The 22,542-nt window shown below is 35.7% G+C and overlaps 1 protein-coding gene across 1 annotated transcript in view; it reads left to right on the plus strand.

Annotated features, from left to right (window-relative positions):
- The window catches only part of Ube3d (ubiquitin protein ligase E3D), a 136,719-nt gene that overhangs the window by 43,380 nt on the left and 70,797 nt on the right, over positions 1-22,542 (plus strand). Inside the window, 1 exon segment of the mRNA XM_087188114.1 lies at positions 6,104-6,267. Within this exon segment, the coding sequence (XP_087044240.1) occupies positions 6,104-6,267 (164 nt within the window).

A 22,542-nucleotide genomic window follows, 5' to 3' on the forward strand; every position in this document is an offset into this window, starting at 1 on the left:
CTGTGCAGAAGCTTTTTAATAAGAAGAGATCCCACTTGTTGATTGTTTGTGCTAGTTCTCGAGCTACTGAGGTTTTGTTCATAAAATCTTTTCCTACACCTATGTCTTCAAGAGTTCTACCTAACCTCTGTTCCAACTGGTTCAGCGTTTCTATTTTAATATTTAGCTCTTTAATCCATTTCGATTTTAGTTTACTGCATGGAGAGAGATATAGGTCTACTTTTAATGTTTGCCAAGTTGAAATCCAATTTTTCCAGCACCATTTATTAAAGAGGTTATCTTTCCTCCAGTGAGGGTGTTTGGCTCCTTTGTCGAAGATGAGATGGCTGAGTGTGTCTGGAGTTGTTTCTGCATCTTCTAATCTGTTCCACTGGTCCTCAGGTCTGTTTCTTTGCCAGTACCATGCTGTTTTTAATCACAGTAGCTTTGTAGTATAGTTGCAGATTGGGGATTGTGATACCCCCTGCCATGTCTCTGTTGTCTAGAATTGCTTTTGCTATTCTGGGTCTCTTCTTGTTCCAAATGAATTTTTGGATTGTTTTCTCAATGTCCATGAAGTATGCTGCTGGGATCTCAATTGGAATTGCATTGAATCTATATAGCAGTTTTGGAAGTATGGCCATTTTCACTATATCAATCCTTCCTACCCAGGAGCAGGGGATGTCTGTCCATTTTCTGATATCATCTTCAATCTCTCTTTTCAGAGTGCCATAGTTTTCAGAGAAGAGGTCTTTGATTTCTTTCATTAGGTTGATTCATAGGTATTTCAGGTTTTGGGATGCTATTGTGAAAGGAATTGTTTCCCTTTTTCTCTCTCAGTGAGTCTGTCATTGGTGTAGAGGAAAGCTATTGATTTTTGTGTGTTGACCTTGTAACCAGCTACTTGACTGAATTTGGTTATTGAGTCTAGAAGACTTTTGGTGGAGTTCTTGGGATCTTCTATATAGAGTATCATGTCATCTGCAAAGAATGACAGTTTGACTTCTTCATTTCCTATCTTTATTCCTTTTATTTCTTTCTCTTGTCTAATTGTTGTGGCTAATGTTTCCAGAACTATATTGAACAAGGGTGGTGATAGTGGACATCCTTGTCTTGTTCCTGATTTTAGTGTGAAGGATTTCAGTTTTTGACCATTTAGCATGATATTGGCTGTTGGTTTTTCATAGATGGCTTCTATCAGTTTGAGGTAGAGACCATCTATTCCATTTTTTGTAGGGTTTTTATCATAAATGCATGTTGGATTTTGTCAAATGCTTTTTCTGCATCTATGGAGATAATCATATGGTTTTTGTCCTTGGCTCTATTGATATAGTGTATTACATTGATTGATTTGCGTATATTGAACCATCCCTGCATCCCTGGGATGAATCCCACTTGATCAGGGTGTATGATCTTCTTGATGATCTTCTGTATTCTATTTGCCAGTATTTTATTAAGGATTTTTGCATCTATGTTCATTAGTGAGATTGGCCTATAGTTCTCTTTTTCAGTTGGGTCTTTCTCTGCTTTGGGGATGAAGGTGATGCTTGCTTCCAGGAATGAATTTGGGAGTATTGCTTCCCTTTCAATTTCATTGAAGAGTTTAAACAGTAGTGGCAGCAGTTCCTCTCTAAATGTCTTGTAGAATTCAGCAGTGAAGCCATCAGAGCCCGGGATTTTCTTAGTTGTTAAGTTTTTAATTACTTTTTCAATTCCATTGGTTGATATTGGGTTGTTTAGAATTTTTAGGTCTTCTTCGTTCAACTTTGGTAATTCATATGTATCTGGGAATCTGTCCATTTCTTCTGTGTTGTCCATCTTATTGGTGTATAGGTTCTGGAAAGTAGGTATTGATGAGCCTGTGGATTTCTGCTGAGTCTGTTGTCATTTCACCCTTTTCATTCCTAATTGCATGGATTTGGGCCTTTTCTTTCCTTTTTCTGGCAAAGTTGGCTAAGGGTTTGTCAATTTTGTTGATTCTTTCGAAGAACCAACTCTTGGCTTCATTGATTTTTTTGTGTCGTTCTCTTAGCCTCCATTGCATTGATTTCTCCTCTGATCTTTATAATTTCCTCACTTGTATAAGCTTTGGGTTTGTCCTGCTCTTCTTTTCTAGAAGCTTGAGGTTCAGCATCAGGTTGTTTAATTGGTCTCATTCTGTTTTCCTAATATGTGCATTCACTGCTATGAATTTCCCTCGTAAGACTGCTTTCGTTGTGTCCCATAGATTCCGATATGTTGTATTGTCATTGTCATTTAATTGAAGGAACTGTCTGATTTCTTCTTTAATTTCCTCTGTGACCCATTGGTTATTCAGAAATGTGTTGTTCAATTTCCATATGTTTATGAAATTTTTTGAGTTTCTTTTGCTATGGATCTCCAATTTCATTGCACTATCGTCTGATAATATACAGGGGATAACTTCAATTCCTTTGCACTTCCTTAAACATGTTCTATGTGTGAGTATGTGGTCTATTTTGGAGAATGACCCATGTGCAGCTGAGAAGAATGTGTATTTTGATTTTGTAGGGTGGAAGACTCTGTAAACATCTGTTAAGTTCATTTGTTCAAGAGTTCGATTGAGTTCTAGTATTTCATTGCTTATTTTTAGTTTAGTTGATCTATCTATTTGTGACAGTGGGGTGTTGAGGTCCCCCACTACAATTGTATTAGTGCATATATGACTTTTCATGTCCGTTAGTAATTGTTTTATATAGTTGGGCACACTAGTGTTTGGTGCATAGATATTTATGATTGTCATCTCTTCCTCTTGGATTCTTCCCTTTACAAGGATATACTGTCCTTCTTCATCTCTTTTAATCAGTGTTGGTTTGAAATCTACTTGATCTGCAAAGAGGATAGCTACTTCTGCTTTTCTTTGGGTTCTTGTCGCATGCAGTATTGTTTTCCACCCTTTAACTTTCAGTCTATGAGTTTCCTTTTGAATGAAGTGTGTTTCTTGTATGCAGCATATTGTTGGATTTTGCTTCTTGACCCATTCTGCCAGTCTATTTCTTTTGATTGGTGAATTGAGACCATTAACATTGATGGTTATAACTGAAACGTATTGACTTGTCATTGCCATGACTTTTTCTTTTTGTTGGGTTCTCCCCCTTTACATTGAATTTCTTGTCATGCCAGATGGGTTCATTCTGCTTTGCTTCCTGGCGTTGTGATCCTCAGTGTCTGTTCCTAGGATATTGTGTAAAACTCTTTGAAGTGCTGGTTTGGTATTCCTGAAGTTCCTAAGGTGCTCTGTCATGAAAGTATCTTATTTCTCCATCCATTTTGAAAGATAGTTTTGCAGGGTATATCAATGTGGGTTGGAGGCTGTTTTCTTTTAGGGCTTGGAATATGTCACTCCAAGCTCTTCTTGCCTTGATGGTTTGTGTTGAGAAGTCTGCTGTGATTCTGATGGGCTTTCCTTTGTATGTGATTTTTTTCTTTTCCCTAACTGCTTATAGAACTTTGTTCTTCTGTTGAGTTTCTGGAATCTTAACAATTATATGCCTATGTGTTGATTTTTTTGATCAAGGCCATTTGGAGTCCTGTGTGCCTCACTTATCTGCATGTCAAGTTCTTTTCCCCTGCTTGGGAAGTTTTCTGCCATTAATTCTGTAAAGAGTCTTTTTATGTCATCTGCACTCTTTCCTGTTTCTTCATTGATGCCACTGAGTCTTATGTTATTCTTTGCATCATCTAGCAGCTGCTGGATTGATTTCTCATGTTCCCTTATAATTTTGAAGCAATTTTTCTTTTCCTGGTCATTAATTGCAATCTTATCTTCTGTATCAGAAATTCTGTCCTCACATTGGCTCATTCTGCTATGTAGACTTTCAGTGGAGTTTTTAGTCTCCTAGAAATTTATTTGCATCTGTTTTATGGATTCCATTTGTTTCCTATGTTGGGATTCCATCACGTTCCTCAGCTCCTCTCTAGATTTATTAATCATGTCTTTCACTAGGGGCAGAATTTCTCCTGTTATCTGAGAAATTATTTCTGATTTCATTTTTTCCAGATCCCCTTTTGTTGCCAGTTCAGTGGGTCCAGGTGGTTGAGTATCATAGTGTTCCATCTCATTTCCCTTTGGGGTTGCTGTAGGTGATCTGGAAGTCTGGTTTTGAGACTTATTTATGTGTTTTCTCATTTCTACTGGGGCGGCAGGGGGTTGCTGTTGGCATCCACGCGGCTCACCTCCTCTGAGCTGGTAGAGGTGGGCCAGGGGCTGGAAGTAGCAGTAGGGATGGTGGCCTGAAATCCCCTTCCTCTGTGCCAGGAGCATCGGGAGGTTTGGTGGCCCAGAAGCCCCTTCCTCTGTACCAGGAGCCGTGGGATGGCGGCTCAGAAGCCCCTACCTCTGGGCCAGGAGTGGCAAGACAGAAGGCTGCCCAAAAGCCCTTTCCTCTGGGCTGGGAGCAGTGGGAGGGATGGTGCCCGGGCAGCCCCTTTCTCTGGACCAGGAGCAGTGAGACGGCGGCTCAGAAGCCCCTACCTCTGGGCAGGAATTCTTTAAATGCTGAGAACTTGATTAGCTCCAGTACAGTGGTCTGGTGGTCCGGTTTCCTCTGCATCTTTGTAGTGTCGAACCAGGTGGCTGTACAGAGAAGAGGCCAAAGGAGCAGGGGGCAGGGCGTCCAGTGGATTGCTGCCTCCATGCTACTGGCAACCTCGGGACCGCATCCAGAGACCTGCCTGTCTGCAGCGGGCTGATTCTGTGTTTTCTGCGCTACTCAAAGTAATACATTCTTAAAACACATTAAGGTGACGTAAAGAACATAAGAAGTGTTAGTCCCTCCATCTTGTCCCCTTCCCCTCTACTGGTTTATGATGCTTCTCAGAGGTACTCATGTTAAACAGTCTGATAAGGGACCTGCAACATTCATTTCTATATACAACTGTATAAGTATACACTCACAGGTATTTGTTTATTAAAAAACTGTACTACATGAATATTATTTTTCTACAAAATATTTTCTTTACATAACAATAGGTCAGGAGGATTTCTTTGTTAATGTAAATGTAAGTCTGACTGATGATTGGAATTTCATTGTATAGCTGCCTGTTAAAGACAGTGGTACAAGAAAATGATTTTTACACACATTTTAGTGTAAAAATTTTAGTGGCTTAGAGACAGATCTTTCTAATCTAATACAGCATTAGATTTGTATATTTTAAATTCAGATAATTATCACTTTGTAAGAAAGTCATGCTAATTTATCTTTTAAGGTAGCCAATCTTGGTGTTCCACCCAGATCCTCTTGACTGAGTTGATCATCCATTCCTAGCCTGGACATTGTTGGATGGTGATGCCTAGAACTGCCCCTTTTCCAGAATCTTGTCCTAGGATGACCGATGCTGCCTTGCCCTGGAAGTTAACTGTCCTTACTGTCCCCCTGCCTATCCTTGCCTTAATTAGCCTAATGTCAGTGGTTTGAACCTGAAGCACAGGGTCTGTGGCCCCTTACCTCAAGGTGGGACACACTCTGTAGGTCCAATTCAAGCTCTAGAGCTATAGATGGGATCAGGCTAAAGCCAGAGTCCAGCAGAGCCTCCGTCTGTCATCCTTGAGCAGCATTTTTCCTTGCATTAGCCCATTTCCCTCCCTGTCTTTGTCCTAAGAGCTTTCTCTCAGTGAACCCCGTGGATCCAAATCCCAAAACACTCTTCCTCCAGCAGTATATGGGAATATTCATCCCAAACATGTTTTGAATTGGATGTCGTCTCTTGTATTTTCTAATCTTTTGAATGAAACATTTTGCATAGAAATTTTACATTTCCTTATTATTAGTCATATTGACATTTTTTATTTTTGTTTATCACATTTCTTCTTAATTCTGTTCTGCTTGTTGCCTGTTTTTCATTTAGACTTTTTTTGCCTCTTACTGATTTCTAGGAATCTATATTACGAATAATGTTATTATTTTTGTATTAAATATTTTCTCCTAGTCTGTTACTTTTGTTAATGTTATGAAATGCTCTGAAAAGCCTACCCTACTTAAAAATTAGATATACGATTCTCCATTTTTTTCTGGTATATTTTATAGTATTTTTTTGAGTGGTGATACAAAATATTGATATGGTGGCAATATTCTCCTAAAATGAGCTTTTCTCTCTATACCTTTAGCTCTGGCTTTTAAACTTAGACAGTTTGGTGATTGAATCTTTGAGAAGTTCCAAGCATATCACAAAGTTCCCCTTATTTGAAGACACATTGAAATCAGACTCCAGTCCTGCCTGGAATGCTGTCAAAGTCCTATACCAGCCATGCATCAAAAGTAGGAATAAAAAGTAAGTTGTACTCTTGTTTTCTTATTGCACATTATGTTTTAGTTCCTATTGCCATGCTGATATTAATAAATTAATGCATTAAATGTTACTATACCACTTCCCTACTTGAAGCTTCCAGGAGTCATGTTGTTGAATATGATTTTAAAGTAGATTGAATTACTACAGATGATTCATATTAACATGGGGAAAGTTTGCTTTTACTTTAAAAATAATTGGTCTTTTTCTTGTAATCTCAGCTGTCAATAGGTATGATGTCAGAAGTACATCAGACTAACAACTACAAATACCTGGTGATAAGCACTTTCCAGATATTTAGGATAACAGCAGTGGACAAATGTAGTCCCTGCCTCCTGAGGTTATCATTTGAACAGGGGAAGCAGACAATAAATGACACCAACCAAGCCAATTAAAAATGTATGTGACTCTAACAGTGTGTCCTGTATTCATCTAAGCTCATCTGGGCTTCTTTAAGGCTAACAACAACCCTGTGAGGTAGGTACTATTGTCACTCCTGTGTTAAAGATAAGGACACTAATATCCAGGTGGTGGATTGTTCAGGTGAAAATGAAGCAAGATAAGGTAATTAGATAGAGGTAGGATGGCCATAGGAAGCTCTCATTTTATAGTGGAACGCCAGAGATGATTCCTCAGATAAGCTATTTAAGTGGAAAACTTCAAAGAAGTGAAGTTGTGAGCTATATCTGAGGGAAGAGCATTCCTAGTGGAGGGAACAGCATGTATTTTATTTGGGCAAATGGGAAATTAGTATCTGTCTGCAGAGATACCAGTTTTGTTTTGTTTTTTTCTGAGAAGTAAATAAGACATTTTTAAAAAGAATTATAGCTTTTTAAAAATTACACAAGCAGCCCAAATCATAAGATTCAAATACTTAGAAACATACATTAAATATGAAAGTTCTCTTAGCATGTCCCTCTCCAGAAGTACGAATTGTGTCATATATTCTTCCATTATTTTTTCTACTTGTTTTTTATCTTAATATAATTGGAATGATACACGTCTTTTACATTTAAAAAAATAAAATGCTTTGTCTTGGTGATTTCTCTTCCATGTCAGTGCTTGACATTTTATGACATGGATAGACTATAATTAGTTAACTTTTTGATTCATGGATACTTGGGTTATTACTTTTTCCTGTTATAATTCATGTTGAACTATGTACTCTTGCATATGTAAGTTTTTCTTTTAATAGAGATTTCTAAAGGTACAATTACTGAGTCAAAGGATATGCACATTTAAAATTTTGGTAAATAATCTCATTGTTTTGTAAAAAGGCATCACAAATTTGTAATCCCACCAGAAGCTCCCTTAAATGCCCGTTTCTCTGAGCTCTCACTCAGTCTAGCATTTAGATTTTTGCCCATTTGATGGCAAACTAAATAGGCTTAATCCACTCTCCTTATGTTTTAGTAAGGGATGATCAGAGAATGCATTCACATATTTTATGCTTTTGAGACTTGTGGAGGGAATGAGTTAACACATGGTCAACTTTTGATCTGTTTATTAATTATATTATGTTGGAGTTGTGTGGGTGTGCACCTTTATATATTTAGATTTATATACTCAGGTTTATTAAAACCATTTGTGTTCATCTTTTCTACCTATTTGAAATTTAGACTTTTGTGGTCTAATCACACAATGATTATGAAAGTCATTTTCTTTTGTTTTTTATTTCAGTTTTTGCATTTTATATTTTGAAACTTATTAGATACATACTTTGTGCACAAAAATTTAGCTAGTTGCATATTTTATCAATATGATTCTACTCCTTTTTTAATTTGATGTTATATTATTTCTAATTTGCCTTATGTGAATACTACTGTTTAGTTATTAAAAGTTACTGACTTCTTGCATATGTTTTCATTTCTTTAGTTTTACTGTCCTGTGTCTTTTTATCTTAGTTATAATGTCTTACTAACATTTACCTTGTAAACCACATGTAGCTGAATATTTTAAAACTCCAATGTGTAAGTCTCCTTTTTAATAATGAATTTGATTAATTCATATTTATTGGGACTACAGATATTGTAGAATGTAGTCTGCTCCCTTCTGCTCCTCTTTACTACTAGGAATTGAATCCAGGCCCTTTGCACTGGGCTACATCTCCAGGCCTTTTTAATAATTTATTTATTTATTTATTTATTTTTAAAATTTTGAAATGGGGTCTTGCCAAGTTGCTAAGTTGCCCAGGCTAGGCTCAAATTGGCCATCTTCCTGCTTCACCCTCCCAGAATGGTAAGATTACAGCCGTGTACCACCACACCCAGCTTAGTCTTTTAGATTAGTTGCCTTTCCTGTGTCATTTCTTTCCTCTAATGGTTTGGAAGTAAAAGATATCTCTTTCAAAACTATTTTTTATGGTTAATCTTAAAATTTTAATGTGCATAGTTAAATTAATTCCTTTTTACTATCAATACCTAGATTTAACTGTTATCTGTACTCTTCACTAGAACAAGAAAGAGTTTCACATTTCTCTTCTTGTTCCCTCTCTTACCTACTCCCTTCCCAGGGTTGAGATCATCTGTAATTCTAGTGCTGCTAACTGCTTTTCTTTTTCAGATATCAAGCCAATGATCTACCCCATCTTTTTAGTTCTTGCTCTCATACAACATGACTATAAATGCTTTTATGTGTTTTTGTTGTACAAGTATTCCATAATAATGTGTAATGTTTGATATGTTTTAAAAATATTTATAAATAACATTACACTCTTCCTGAAATTTGTTTTTTCACTCACTATTCTTTGTTTTGTTTTTTAATTTGATAAAATTTTTAATAGTTCTTTTAATCTTGGGCTATAGTTAATCCTCAGAGGTCTGAAAATGTATCTATTCTATCTCTTTGAAAATCCTCAAGATTTTCTTTTTATCTTTGGTTTTCTAAGGTTTCATACAGATATGTCTAAATGTATGTGTTCACTCAAAGTTTTCTTATGTCATATTTGTTCTTTTTTTTTGTTTTTGTTTTTGTTTTTGTTTTTTTGGTACCAGGGATTGAACTTTGGTCCTTCTGCTTGTGAGGCAGGCGGCGGAACCATTGAGCTAAATCCCCAGCCCCTGTCATATTTGTTCTTAATGATACTCTCTGTCTCTGTCAGAATAAGAATTACACTTAAAGCCTTGTATTTTCTCTGTTAACTGTTTTTCCTTGAGTGGTAGCTTTTTTGTTTTTGAGAAAAGGGATTGAGTTTAGTAACTCTTCTTCATGGCATTGCTCCACCCAATGGTGTATGATGGTTTGACTAGAACTCCTGGCCTGAGATGGGAATTTTTTGCCAACTACCACCATGTCTTCCCTGCTCACCCTGACAAATACTTGTAAAAGACCTTAAAACATACAGTTTGCATATATGCAGTGATACACGGTATTCTGGTCATCTTTATATATAATAATTACAGTTCATCAATTGGTGCCTATAGGTTCTTGGTCTGTAGTCTGTCTTCATGGATTAATGAAAGATAACTGAAAGGATATGTTAGTCTGGATGAATCTGTTTGTCTTTTGGAAACTTTAAGGATGTAATCATAGATTCAGTCATTATGATAAATCTTGTATTTGTTATATGTAATGTCTTCACACTACACTGCCTTTCTTGAGGAGTGTTAAAAGAATTTGATCTATTTGCCCTATTATTTTACTCATATTAACAAATTCTCATGACACTGGAAATAAAATGATTATTGTCAGTCATGTTCTGCTGTGTCTGATTAGTAGTCTCCTCTACCCTTTTAAATTCTAGATATCTTGGAGGAAAGTTGATATCTAATAAATGAGTTTGATTAGTTTATCCCTTGTGTAAAAGCACTTCTGCTGTGCTTTTCCTTCTGCTATATTTGGCTCTTTTTTGCCCAAGGTAGGAAAGGCCTTTTGCACTTGGGTAAACGTACTGTGAGTTACTTGCTTTTGTCCTTTAAGGACATTAGTGTCTTCCTTTTTGGGGGCATGACTGAGCAAACTCTAGACTCTGGCATATTTTTGACACATGAGGTGATGCATTAACTATTTTAGTCCAGTTGGCTAGAATTCTTTTCTAGTGGAAGTATGGACTGCCAGATGGTAGTCTAAAAGAGGAAAATAGCAAATATAACTATAGTTTTATTTCCTTGAACATTCACAAAAAAGTGGCATATAGTATTTTTAGAATGTTCTTTCTAGCAATCTTTCTCAACATTTTGAAGTGTGTTGTTTTTCATCCCTTTCCTCTTTGCTCCAACTAGTTTCACATGTTGTTGAGCACCAATAGTTTTTCATTGTTTTCCATTTTGTATTAGTATTATATTCTGTCTATAGGAGTATATTCTATCTATACTCATCCTTTGTATTAGCATTTAGATCCTATGTATAAATTTTTTAGCTCTAGACCTCTAAATTTACTTCTGTAGTGTATGCCAATTTGTCACTTCATCTGTGGCCTCAAATTCTCTAGACTGGGGGTGATTTTGTTCCTCAAAGGACATTTGGGGATATCTAGAGACATTTTTGGTAATAACTTGGAGGACTGCTTTCATCTAATAAATAGACAGAAAATTCCCTATAATGCATATGACAGCCCCTCCCCAAGCAGCAAAGAATTTTCTGGCCCCAAATGCCAGTAGTACCAAAATTGAAATCCTGTTTTGCACTGTGTCTTAAAACCAAACTGTTTCTGTATGGCATAGCTCACAATTTTCTTTTATTTTTAGATCAACCAGTAAGAGAAATTCAGTTATGGTATGAACCAAAATCTCTATAACTTCACATGTTAATTTTGTTAGAATAAACAGAATAAATGTTGAAATATATTAGAAATGTTTATTGTTACCCTTCTCTCTTTTTCTGTAAGAGAAATAATTCTTTTAGTTATATCCCTGAAGGAAATAGCTGGATAATATGGTAGTTCTACTTTTAATTTTTTGAGAAACTTTTGTAATGTTTTCCATAGCACTTCACACATATCTAAACAGTACACAGCATTCTAATTTCTCTATATCCTTGCTAATATTTATTTTCTATTTCTTTTTGATACTGTACACTAATACAGCAGAGGCTATCATTGCCTGAAATACCTCAGTGATAAAATTAGATGCTTTTGTCTGTATTTAGAGGAATTTGTTCTTTTAGTTGATAGAAACATAAAACAAACTTAATGTTAATTTATGTTAATTTTGCATTTAATAGAATATCTAAAAACTTATTTAATAATTATATAACCTGTAACATACATAGTGTTAACTTATTTGAATAATGTTTCAATATTTGAATAATTTTCAATATTCTCAGTAGAATATGTGAATCAATTAGAGAATGAATGAATAAATAATGTTGTCATCAGGCCCCAAAGAGCCTTTATTTAATCATCTCGAGGAAACGTTTATTGTGCTTCCTACATAGAAGTCACAAAAAGACTTTTCAGAGTAGAAGAAACTTAACTCCAGATATGGATTTGTCCAAGTTTTATATTTTACATATGAGGAAACTGAGTACCAAAAGGAGAAATAACTTTAGGCAGTCAATTTGTCAGTGATAGAAGCAGAATCAGAGTTCCATAAAATTTTAGTTCCACAAATGCCACTACAAATGTATATTTTCCTTAAGAAAATTTCCTGATTGTTTTAGGTGTCAGTACCTTTGTAATTCTCCCAGATATGCAGCTTAGTATACTATATTTGGTTAATATTTATGTATTTTAATATATAACATCAGTAGCAGAAACTTCTGATTTATAGTATGATCATATCAGGTATTATGTATCAGAATTTAAAGATACAAGTGTTGATTTTTTTTCCCCCACAAGTCAGTGTGTTAGCTTCTTTGAGCAGGAATCCACTGAATGGAAGTTAGTCTAAAGAATGTAAGAAAATAGTATCCATTGGAAAAATACAAAGGGCTTCTTAGACATCTCTTCACATGTTGATCTACAGGTACTATATTGTCACCAAAACATATTCATCTAGAAACCATTCTTCATTATTAAGCAAGTTCAGAACTCATTTCTTCATTTGTAATTGGAAAAATCCCTTCTTTGGACTGTGTAAGTACAATGGCCTGCACTAAACTTATTTTATTTGGAATCCCTACACTAGCCATGAATCCATTTGTGATCATTAAAGAGGAGACAGGAAATAAGACTATTATGTATAATAAATGTAAACTTTTCCTCTAGAGACTCCAGCTTTCTTATAAAGAGCAGTTCATCTCTTGGGATTGCTTCCTTTAGGATCATGTGGTTTCCTCCTAATAAACGAATGTGAGACAGGTGTAGACTTGACTTATGGAGGTAAAAGGAGGAAGGAGGCTGGCATTGGTGGAATGAAAGTGAATGTCCATATGAAGTTGTTTCTTCATTCTTAAAAATGTTTTCTAACCACATGCGAGGTATTTCTGAATCAGACCTGAAGTAGTTATCTTAACCTTTCATGTTAGAAAAGTTTGAATTTTTTTTCTTTTGTACTGCTGCCTACTGTACTTGGTATTGTAAGTGACTCCAAAACAGAGCAAAGATTTCTGCCATAAAGGAATTTCACAATGAAGACCACATAATACACACACACACACACACACACACACACCCCTTTAAAAAGACCAGAATTTATGTAATCCTAATGTCTTTGTGCTGCAGTAACACTTGAGATTAGGTAATTTACATATAACAACAAAATACCTGAGATTGGGTAATTTATTTCTCACAGTTTCAGTGGATTTAAGTCCTAGACCAAGGTGCCAACAAATTCAGTGAAGGCTAGTGAGGGCTCAAATCTGTTTCCAGTTTCTGCTTTTTTACTGCACCCTGTACATTATGGTGAATGCTGTGACCTCACATGGTGGAAGGGCAAAAGTGCCCACCTAGCAGACTCTAGACCTTTTATAACACTCTAGTTCCATGCATGAGAACAGAGTTCCCATAGTACTATAGGCCCCACCTGTCAATATTCTTGCACTGGGGAGTAAGTTTCAACATGAACTTTAGAAGGGACACAAACATTCATACCATAGCAATTGATTTTCCTGGAGAACAGTATTCATTAGCTGAATTAAATAGAACAAAAGGAGGAAAATATTCTCTTCTACTTCTTTCCCTCTCTGATAAAAGCTGAAAAGTGATGGGAGAAAAAGGATGCACATGATCGTGTGCTAGGGCCTCCAGTAGGCTACAGCTAATGGAGGAGTATGTGGCTCACAGAGGGGTTGAGGAAGTGAGGAGCAGGCTTTGTCCTCTACGGGATTCTATTTTATCTGTAATGTAGAAACAAGAGGGATGAGGCGTAAGGGAGAAAGTGGTGGGCACAGTGGACACTTAGAAGTTTAAGGGGAATGGAGATGGTTTTCATGATCATTTGGAGAAGAGTTAAGTAAGATGACCAAGGATGTATGGGATTGATAGGCATTGCTCATTGCCCACCTGAGGTTTGTGATCATGGATTTATAGTGATGTTAATCTTTCTTATGGTGTGGCTTTTTCTAGCTTATCATCATACTGAGTATAAACACAAAGAAAGGAGATAATTGGGTCCATTGAGATTAAAGTTTTGTTGTTTCCTTGCAAAGGATATTGTGTTACTCTTGTGTTATTAAATGATAGACCACAGAAACTTTGTGCCCCGTTTTAAGGAATATTGAGAATTGGAAAGAATCTGTAGCTTTTAATCACTGACTACTAGAAAAGCAGAGAAGAAAGCTTTTAATTATATATTTGAAGCTTCTCAAAATGTTATTTTTTAAAATACTAAAGATTATTGATAGGAATTTGTCTCTTTAAAAATATATTAATATTTATGTAAAATATATATATTAAGGGAAATTCCTTAATGGAGTTTTAGCAGCTATTCAAATGTATACTTGAAGTTAATTTTTCTTCAGAATTTTCCATATGATATTTAAAATTCCATTTTGTGAGGAAATATATTGGCCTCAAATAGGATGATGAATATAAAGAAAAAGATGTATTATCTCTAGTGTCTGCCAGAATTTTACTTTGACATTTGTCATGTAAAGCAGTTGAAATGTTTCTACTATTATCCTAGACATCTGGGTTGAAAATAAATTTTGGATTCTAAGGTCAACTGAAGTAGAGCGAAGAAGTCAGTTTCTTTTAGTAGTACTCTGGGATTTTTTAAGAAATCCAGATGAATGCAAGAACCCTCCAGGTACATGCACTTCTATTGAAAACCAGAAGAAATGGAACATTTCATTATTGGCTTCCCATTGTTAAGCTTGGCTGCTACTATAACATCCTCTGTGGGAGCAAGTGCTTGTTGGCTTCCCAAGGACATGCTCTGTCGCACTGCACCGTACCAGCTGCCAGAACTGTACTCTTTCCATTTTCTTGTTATGTCAGAGAAAAATTCTCTCTCCAACTTAAAAAAAAAATCATTCCTCATTCCCCAGGTAAATTATAAAAATATTCTGCTTGTAAAACAATTTTAAAGTTATAGGATCAAGGTCACATTTTCTTTCTACCATCTCTAATTCTAGTCTCTTATACATCAGTTATCACTAACTAGGTTGCTGTGTATTTTTCCAGACCTTTAGACGTATACATATAGCTTATGTATGCCCCTAGAAGTATAGAAATATTTTGTTTTATTTTTTAACATAAATATATAAACCATAACATTCTTTCAGAATTTATTTTTTCATGCATCATTATGTCTTTTCAGTACGTGTAGATGCAGCTCATTTTTATACTATATGACTTTACATAATATAGCTATTTCTTGATTTAGACATTCTGTTAAAATTTGTTTTTAATTGTACTGGGGTTTGAACCTAGGGCCTTGTGCATGCTGGGCAAGTGTTTTACCACTAAACTATATTCTCAGCCCCTCTTTAAATTTGGAGATATCATCTTTCTCGCTCAGTTGCCCAGGCTGTCCTCTAACTTGTAGTCCTCCTGCCTCTACTCCTGCCCCAACTGAGAATACAGGAGTGGGCTACTGTGCCCAACCTATTAAAATCATTTTAAACTTTGCTGTGTTACGAACAACGCTTGAGTAGAAAGCCCTTGTGTTTACCATCCTGTGCTCTTGTTCCAAAATTTCTTTACAGGGCACAGAAAGAAGTAGAGTTGCTTTTCTTGGCATATATTTATGTTAATTTAAAAAATTTTTCTTAGTATATGTGCTGCCAGTGAGCATAAAAAATAACCCTTTAATTTTGGAGTACTTTTAGATTTACAGAAAAGTTCCAAAGATAGTACAGATTGTTTCTTTGAACTCCCACCTTTGTTTCTATTTCCCTTACATTATTATTTATTTATTTTTGGTACTGGGGATTGAACTCAAGATCTTGTACTTGCCAGGCAGGCACCGTGCCACTGAGGTAAATATCCCTTACATTATTACCTTACCTTATGATGGCACCTTGTCAAAACTAAGAAGCCAGTGTTAGTACATTCCTATTAACTGAATTCCAGGCTTTATTCTGATTTCACCGAATCTTCCACTGGTGAAATATTTATATTGTAAGGTTTCTTGCATATTTATTTTATGTAATCTAATATTTTGGGTTATGATCCAGAATACCGCTCTTAATTTTGTTTGTATTTATTTCTTTTATTGCTCAGATTTTTCCAGCTTTGGCCACTGGGAGCTGTTTTAGACTGGCTCCCATTATTCCTTCAATATATCTCCCATACTTTTAGTTTGTGAGCAGCACCTTGCTTCTTGATCTCACAAAATACTTCGGAGTCTAGCATCAGCCATAGGAGCCCTGGCTCTTTTTATCAGAGAATAGAAATGCTCCTTATACTGATGTTTTACATTTTAATAGATATTGTCCAGTTGCTCTCGTAGTGGCTATTTTAGTTGACACTTTTATCCTGCTCCTCGTACCTGTTCCAATACTTGATATTATCAAGTTTACTAATTTTGGCCAATCAGATAAAATTGTGTCTTATTAAAAAGGGTTGTTTCTTTGATTACTAGTATGGTTGAACATCTTTGATTATGTTTATTAGACATTTGAGATTCTTCTGTGCACAGCCTGATCATATTCCTTTGCCTACTTAAAGTGTGTGTGTGTGTGTGTTCATCTGTCTGTTGGTGGTGTTAGGAATTTTTGTAATTATGAATATTAATCCTTTATCTGGTTGTGAATATCAATACTTTGTTTACCTTGTAACTCACGTGTAAGCTTTTATTTCTTTTTTTTTTTTTTTTCAGTACCAGGGATCCAGCTCAGGACCTGGCGCTTGCCAGGCAGGCGCTATGCTGCTGAGCTGGCCCCAACTTTTATCTTTTTTGACATACAGATTTTACAGTTTGATCCTCTAAAAATTAAAATTGGAATTGAAACCTTGTCATGTTTAAGGAGGTCATTCTAGCATGTCCATATATGCTTTATTCTGTTTTTGTTTTGCGGGGGGGAGGGGGGGGTTGGTGCTGGCAATCAAAGTCAGGACCTTGCGCTTGCAAGACAGGTGCAATGTCACTGAGCTAAACCCAAGGCCTATTCTGGTTTTTTACTGAAACTCCTGATTTAAAGATCTCAAGTGAACACCTGTTAAGCATAATTATGTGCTTTTTTGCAGTCTTTAGTATACAACATTATTCACCCTTTCTGCTTGGAAATGTTTGCTTTGCTATTCTTCTGATTTCCTTCTGTCCCCTGACCACTTCACTTTCTTCTTTCTTTTGACCTCTTCCCTTTTCATGCCACTTTTACTTCAGATAGCCTGCTAATGGAGTATATTCTCTGGCTTCTTTCTGTTTCTTGCTAAGCTCTTTTGTTCCCAGAAATTCTTATTTCTTTTGAGTAAAACTTTCCAGTCCACATTTCCAATCCCACCTTTCACTTAAGATCTCCATCTTGACCCTCTGTTGTCTCTGCTGGATGTCTCACTCTCTTCTCAAATTTAGTATGCCCAACATAGAAGGAACTCAGTAACATTCCTGATGAACATATGTTTCCTCCTGTTTGTATCTCTGTTAATGGTTTTATGATTCTCTGCTGTTCACCTGGAGTTGCTTCCCCTACCTCCAACTAGTTATGAAGTCATGTCCATTCTATCTTCACAATCTCCTTCATTATCTGTTCTTTTCTCTTCATTATTGCATTGACTTAGGACAGGTGTTTGTCAGTCTTCAGGTGGTATTTATTTGCATCTCTTCTACCTGTCTAATTTCCTTGGTCCAGGGTACATCCCACAGCCAGCGGGTCATCCCAATCATATCCCCTGCTTCTTTTTGCCTACCCAGATTTTCATCTCCATGGATTAAAATACAAAGTCTTTTATAAGCTGGCTCCAGTTCAAACTGCCCCATCAAGCCCTGCTTTCTCCTTTGCCTATCATATGCTCTGATATGTCCACACTTGATCTTATCTAAAAGGCTGAGAAGCGATTGCTCTGACATGTCCAATAAGAATGCAATACTGCAATTTCTCAAACATTCGTTTATTTGTGTAGGTCATATATAGTTCAGTATTTGTTAAGAGTACATAATTATTCATAGGGCTGTACTCTCAACCAGTATGTATATTTATTTTGTAGTAGGAAGTGTGATTGAAAACTACAGTGAATGTTTAAATTTTTTTAAAAACTTTATTACAGTAAAATATACATTGTCATTAATCACCCTCAAAATATTTCCCCTCCCTTTGAGCACACTTAGCCCATTATTCTTGCCCCTTTCTGAAGCATTTCTAGTCCTCTTTTGTGGCCATGTTTAGTTGTGCTGCTGTGGTTGCCTCAAAGTCCTGAATTGATTAATAATGTTTATCTTCTATGGTCATTTCGACTTTAGGGAAGAGCCAAAAGTCACATAGTTGGCTAATGAATAAGGTGGATGAAGACGTATTGTAATGTTTTTTACAAGCCTGCCTCTCTGTTAGATGGCACTTGGCAGCAGTATTCATTGTATTTTTTATCACACCTTGTAAAGATACTCACAAAAGAGGACTTATAGCACTGCTTCAGAAATTGGCGAGAACAAAAGGAAAGGTATATTAAAACTGAGGGGAAGTATTTTGAGGGGAATAATGGCAATGTATCTTTTATGTGATAAAGTTTATTTGAACATTCACCATATATTTTGATTGCTCCTTGTATTTAAGAAAGGAATTGACAGGGAAATTGATGTCTTTGGGTATAAGTATTCTTGTATGGGTAAGGTCTTCATTAGTAGAGCTATAAAAATCTTCTTTGATGGCCCATGAATGATAAACTATTCCTTTATCTTTAGGAATTATATAAAAATTAATGCATAGAGACTTATTTTAGACTGGATTTTTTGTGTCTTACTCTTATATCCTAGCATCTGTTATTTCCATTGTTTTCCTCTTTTTAGCAACATAAAATAATGATACCTTTACTGGTACAGTAACTTACCCTTGCTAATTTTATCACAGGGTTTGTTTTTAAAGCTAGAAGGGGAAGACTGGGAGCATAGCTGATAGTTTATGTGCTGGATTATTCAAGTGAATTCTGAAGGGACTCAGGCATAGTTAAGTTTTCTGAATAGAAGTGTCTCTGGATTCACATAAGGGTTATATAGACACTACAGACTACCATTCCCACTTCCCTTTTTTGCAGCGAGGGGGTAGAATTTTTGTGTTTTCCTTATATCTATGCACTCTTTATAAGCTTGCTTTTCCCTTTATAGTATTCTAGAATAAATATTGTGGTTTTAATGATATAATAATAACTTTCATGAATGGAGCTTTTATTATGCATCAGATTTGTGCTAAGCTTTTAAATACATATCATTGAACCTTCATAACATTGCTGTGGGGAAAGTACTGTATAGAATTTGTTAATTGCCCACTAAGCCACAGCTAAGCTATAGTAGACTAGAATTCAAGAATAGGTCTGTCTTCAAAATGCTTGATTCTGTTGGATACATGTTCTTCTCTATCAGTATTTACAGACTATCAATCTGAAACCACTGCCTGGAAAGCAGAAATAGTTGTGGGAATAGATTTAGTTAAGAGCAGTTTTTTTTGGACTCCAGATTTATACCTTTGAGAATCTTGTATGTCCTCACTCTTTTTAGCTATCTAAAGAAACCTAAACTTGGCAACTGCTCAAACTAATTAGAGCATCAACTCTCTCCACTCCTTAGTTGCAAACCGCAGTCTTAATTGGCTTCCCACAAACCCAACTTAGTTTATTGCCATATTGCATATTGTCATGTACTCACAGACAGCTTCAAACCACCTTGACTCTTTGTTGAGTAACTCCATTCCCTTTCCTTTCCATTTTTGACTCACATGCTGGGCCTCTTTGAAAATATCTTATTTTTTCAGTAAACTTTATATTGAGCTATTGTTTTATTTGCTTTATTTAGGCTTCTTTGACTGAATTTCAATAATTATATATCTGTTTCATCCTCTTTCCAGTCATTTCTTAGACATTGTATGATCTACAGACCTATCTTAGTTTACCAGCCATCTTTAACCTCTTTGATGAAATCATTTGGTTGGTGTTTAAAAACCACTACCACAAAACAGAACTCTAGGGTAAAGAAATTGCTTAGAAATGTGTTATAGGTAGACAAATTTTTAACCAAATAGTTCTTCAGGTGCTTATAAATATATTCAGATTATTCATTCACTTTACATATGACACACAGGTGTGTTCTAGAAGGGTAAAATGAGCCTAGAACAGTAGTGGTGAACCTCTGATATCCATGTTGTTTTTCTTTTAAGACAAAAAATGTTAATGTATGAGTTGTTTTTTTCTACACTAAAACCTCAGTATTTAGGTTTAATTCCAGTGTTGGCACATTGCAGTAAATTAGTGGGTTTTGGGTTGCAGTTTGGGCACTTGTCTCTAAAAGGTTTGCTGTCACTGGCCTAAAAATTGCTGTGTCCTAATTGTTAAAGATTGCCATAGGGCTTCATATGTTGTTGTAGAAATATACTTCTTAAATTTAATAATCTTTTCTGGTGTAGAGATGTAGATGCTTTGAAGTAAGAAGAGTCACAGAAACATTCCCATATTTATAGTTGGGGAGATTGGTAGGGCTGTTGATATTGAAATGTCCTGAAACAGTTGAGGCACTTATAAATTGTAGAAGGGCATTTGGCATTTTGCAGTGTGAAGAATATGAGACTAGAGACAGACACAGAATGCAGTCCCAGACTTTCCATTGACTATAACTATAGCTATGACTCTCTGGGCCTTAACTACCTTATCTTTAGGGATAGATATACTTAGCATTCTGCAGTTACATAACTTGTGATACTTGTGTCATCTCAAACTGTTTATTGTGTTAAGTTTGTTTTATGACTAAAGGTACAGTTTTCTCTTGCTGTGCATGTTTAATACATTGCATAGCCTCAGATTTGGTTCAACAGAAAATTTACTTAGACTTCCTATGCATGCAGCTTTCCAGTTAGAGATATAAAGTAAAACAGAATTTGTATTTCCAGTACCTAATAATTTAGAAACTAACAAGTTACATAAAAACTATAAGATACACATGCTATGTTCTATGATAGACATAAGTAGAGCTTTCTGATTAATTCTAATTAGGAAAGTTCCATGGAGAAGATAGAACTTTATCTGATGAGGACTAAGGGATAAAAAGATAATTGGGAGAAGAAGGTTGAAAAGGAGACAATTTGAGCAAAGATGCAAACATGGGAAATTGCAGGATATAAATGGTTTTTTAGGAGGTGCCACTGTCAGTGTCAACTGAGATCATCTTTTAAAAACGTTAATGTATAATTGGTGCTTATAAGTCGTGTTTGTTTGTAAATAAATTGTGGTTCTGAGGGCTCAATGAAATTATATGTAGACATTTTTACTGGCATATTGCTCAGTGCCATAATACTTTAAATGTCAATATGGACTGTTAAGAAGAACATATAGTGTATAGCCCTATGAATCTTATATGACCATGGAACCATTTTGATGGGAACCCTAGGTCCAAAGGGGACATTTTTGAGAAATTGCACAATACTATCACATATATCAGTGGATCAGAGTGAATATTGAAAGAAACATTTCCCTGATATTAATTGAATGCAAGTTGGAAACATTTTTAAAAAGGAGATTGGAGAATGTATATTCACAAAGGGAAGCCACTTTCTGGGTCAGCTGGTAGGTGTTAGTATATACCAAGTACAGCTTGGTATAATTGGTAAGGGGAATGGATTGGAAAAAGATAGTCTCATATTGGCAACTTCTATCTTATTCTGTTTTTTTTTTTTTTTGATACCAGGGATTGAACTCCAGTCCTTGCGCTTGCAAGCCAGGCTGCAGAGCCACTGAGCTAAATCCCCGGCCTCTATTCTGTTTTCTGAGACAGGGTCTAGCTATGTCATTCAGGCTGGCCTTGAATTTAAGGTGATTCTCACATCTCAGCCTCCTGAATACTGGGATTACCGGTGTGCACTGTCACACCCAACTTTATTGGCAATTTCTAAGACTGCCTGTATACATCAATGAAAGAGAATTCATAAAAGAATTTATATTTACAGTATTTACAAATTTAAGATTAATATGTTTTAAAGCACTTAAATAATGCATTTTGCTAACATTCTCACACACATGAACCTTACCCTACTGGTAAGGTTCAGACAGCATCACTATGCATACCAGCCTCTCACATAGAACTGTCTGGTATACAAGGACCCCTGGATTGTAGATAGAAATAAACAGGCGAATTGTTATTCAAATATACACATACAGTTAAGTGTCATGTCTCAAAGCAAAAAAAAACAAAAGTTGGAGAGGTAACTACTACTCCCAAAGTGTCATCTGTTTTAGCTCACACTTCCATTGGAAAATTCAGGTTCTCCTAACTTTATCTTTCCTTCCCTAAAGAAAACAGATGTCTTTACACAGATAGACTAACCACAGGTCCCACTTTCTTGACCTTGGAGACATGATCTTTAAGAGTTGGGACCTCTTGGAATACTTGCATAAATTCTCTGCATGTTTGTATCAAAACCTATTGAAACAAAGAAAATATAATAAATTTTAAGTTCTAATTGTTTTTACATGAAGATATTAATTTTTTATTAATGCACTTTTACTTTTGCGGGTGACACTAATTAATGTTAATGTGACTTGTGTATCTAATTCTCTGCAACCATATCAATTATGCCTGGCAACTCTGACTCCTGAGGCTCTATACTTGGCAGGTTTATAGATGTGCAGAACCTGAATAAGAAAACTTTTAAGGGGAAATTCCAGAAGTTGGCAATTTAGGAAATGCTCGATGGAAGACAGTTTTTTTTCAGCCCATTTTTAAGACAAATCTTAACTGATTAGTGATTGGTATGCTTTTCTCTTTTTTTAATCTTCAAAATGATAACTGTCCCTCATCAATA

This window comes from Heterocephalus glaber, unplaced genomic scaffold, assembly GCF_053883595.1.
Source record: "Heterocephalus glaber isolate CG9 unplaced genomic scaffold, H.glaber_assembly_v1.0 deba00001523, whole genome shotgun sequence".
NCBI lineage: Eukaryota > Metazoa > Chordata > Mammalia > Rodentia > Bathyergidae > Heterocephalus > Heterocephalus glaber.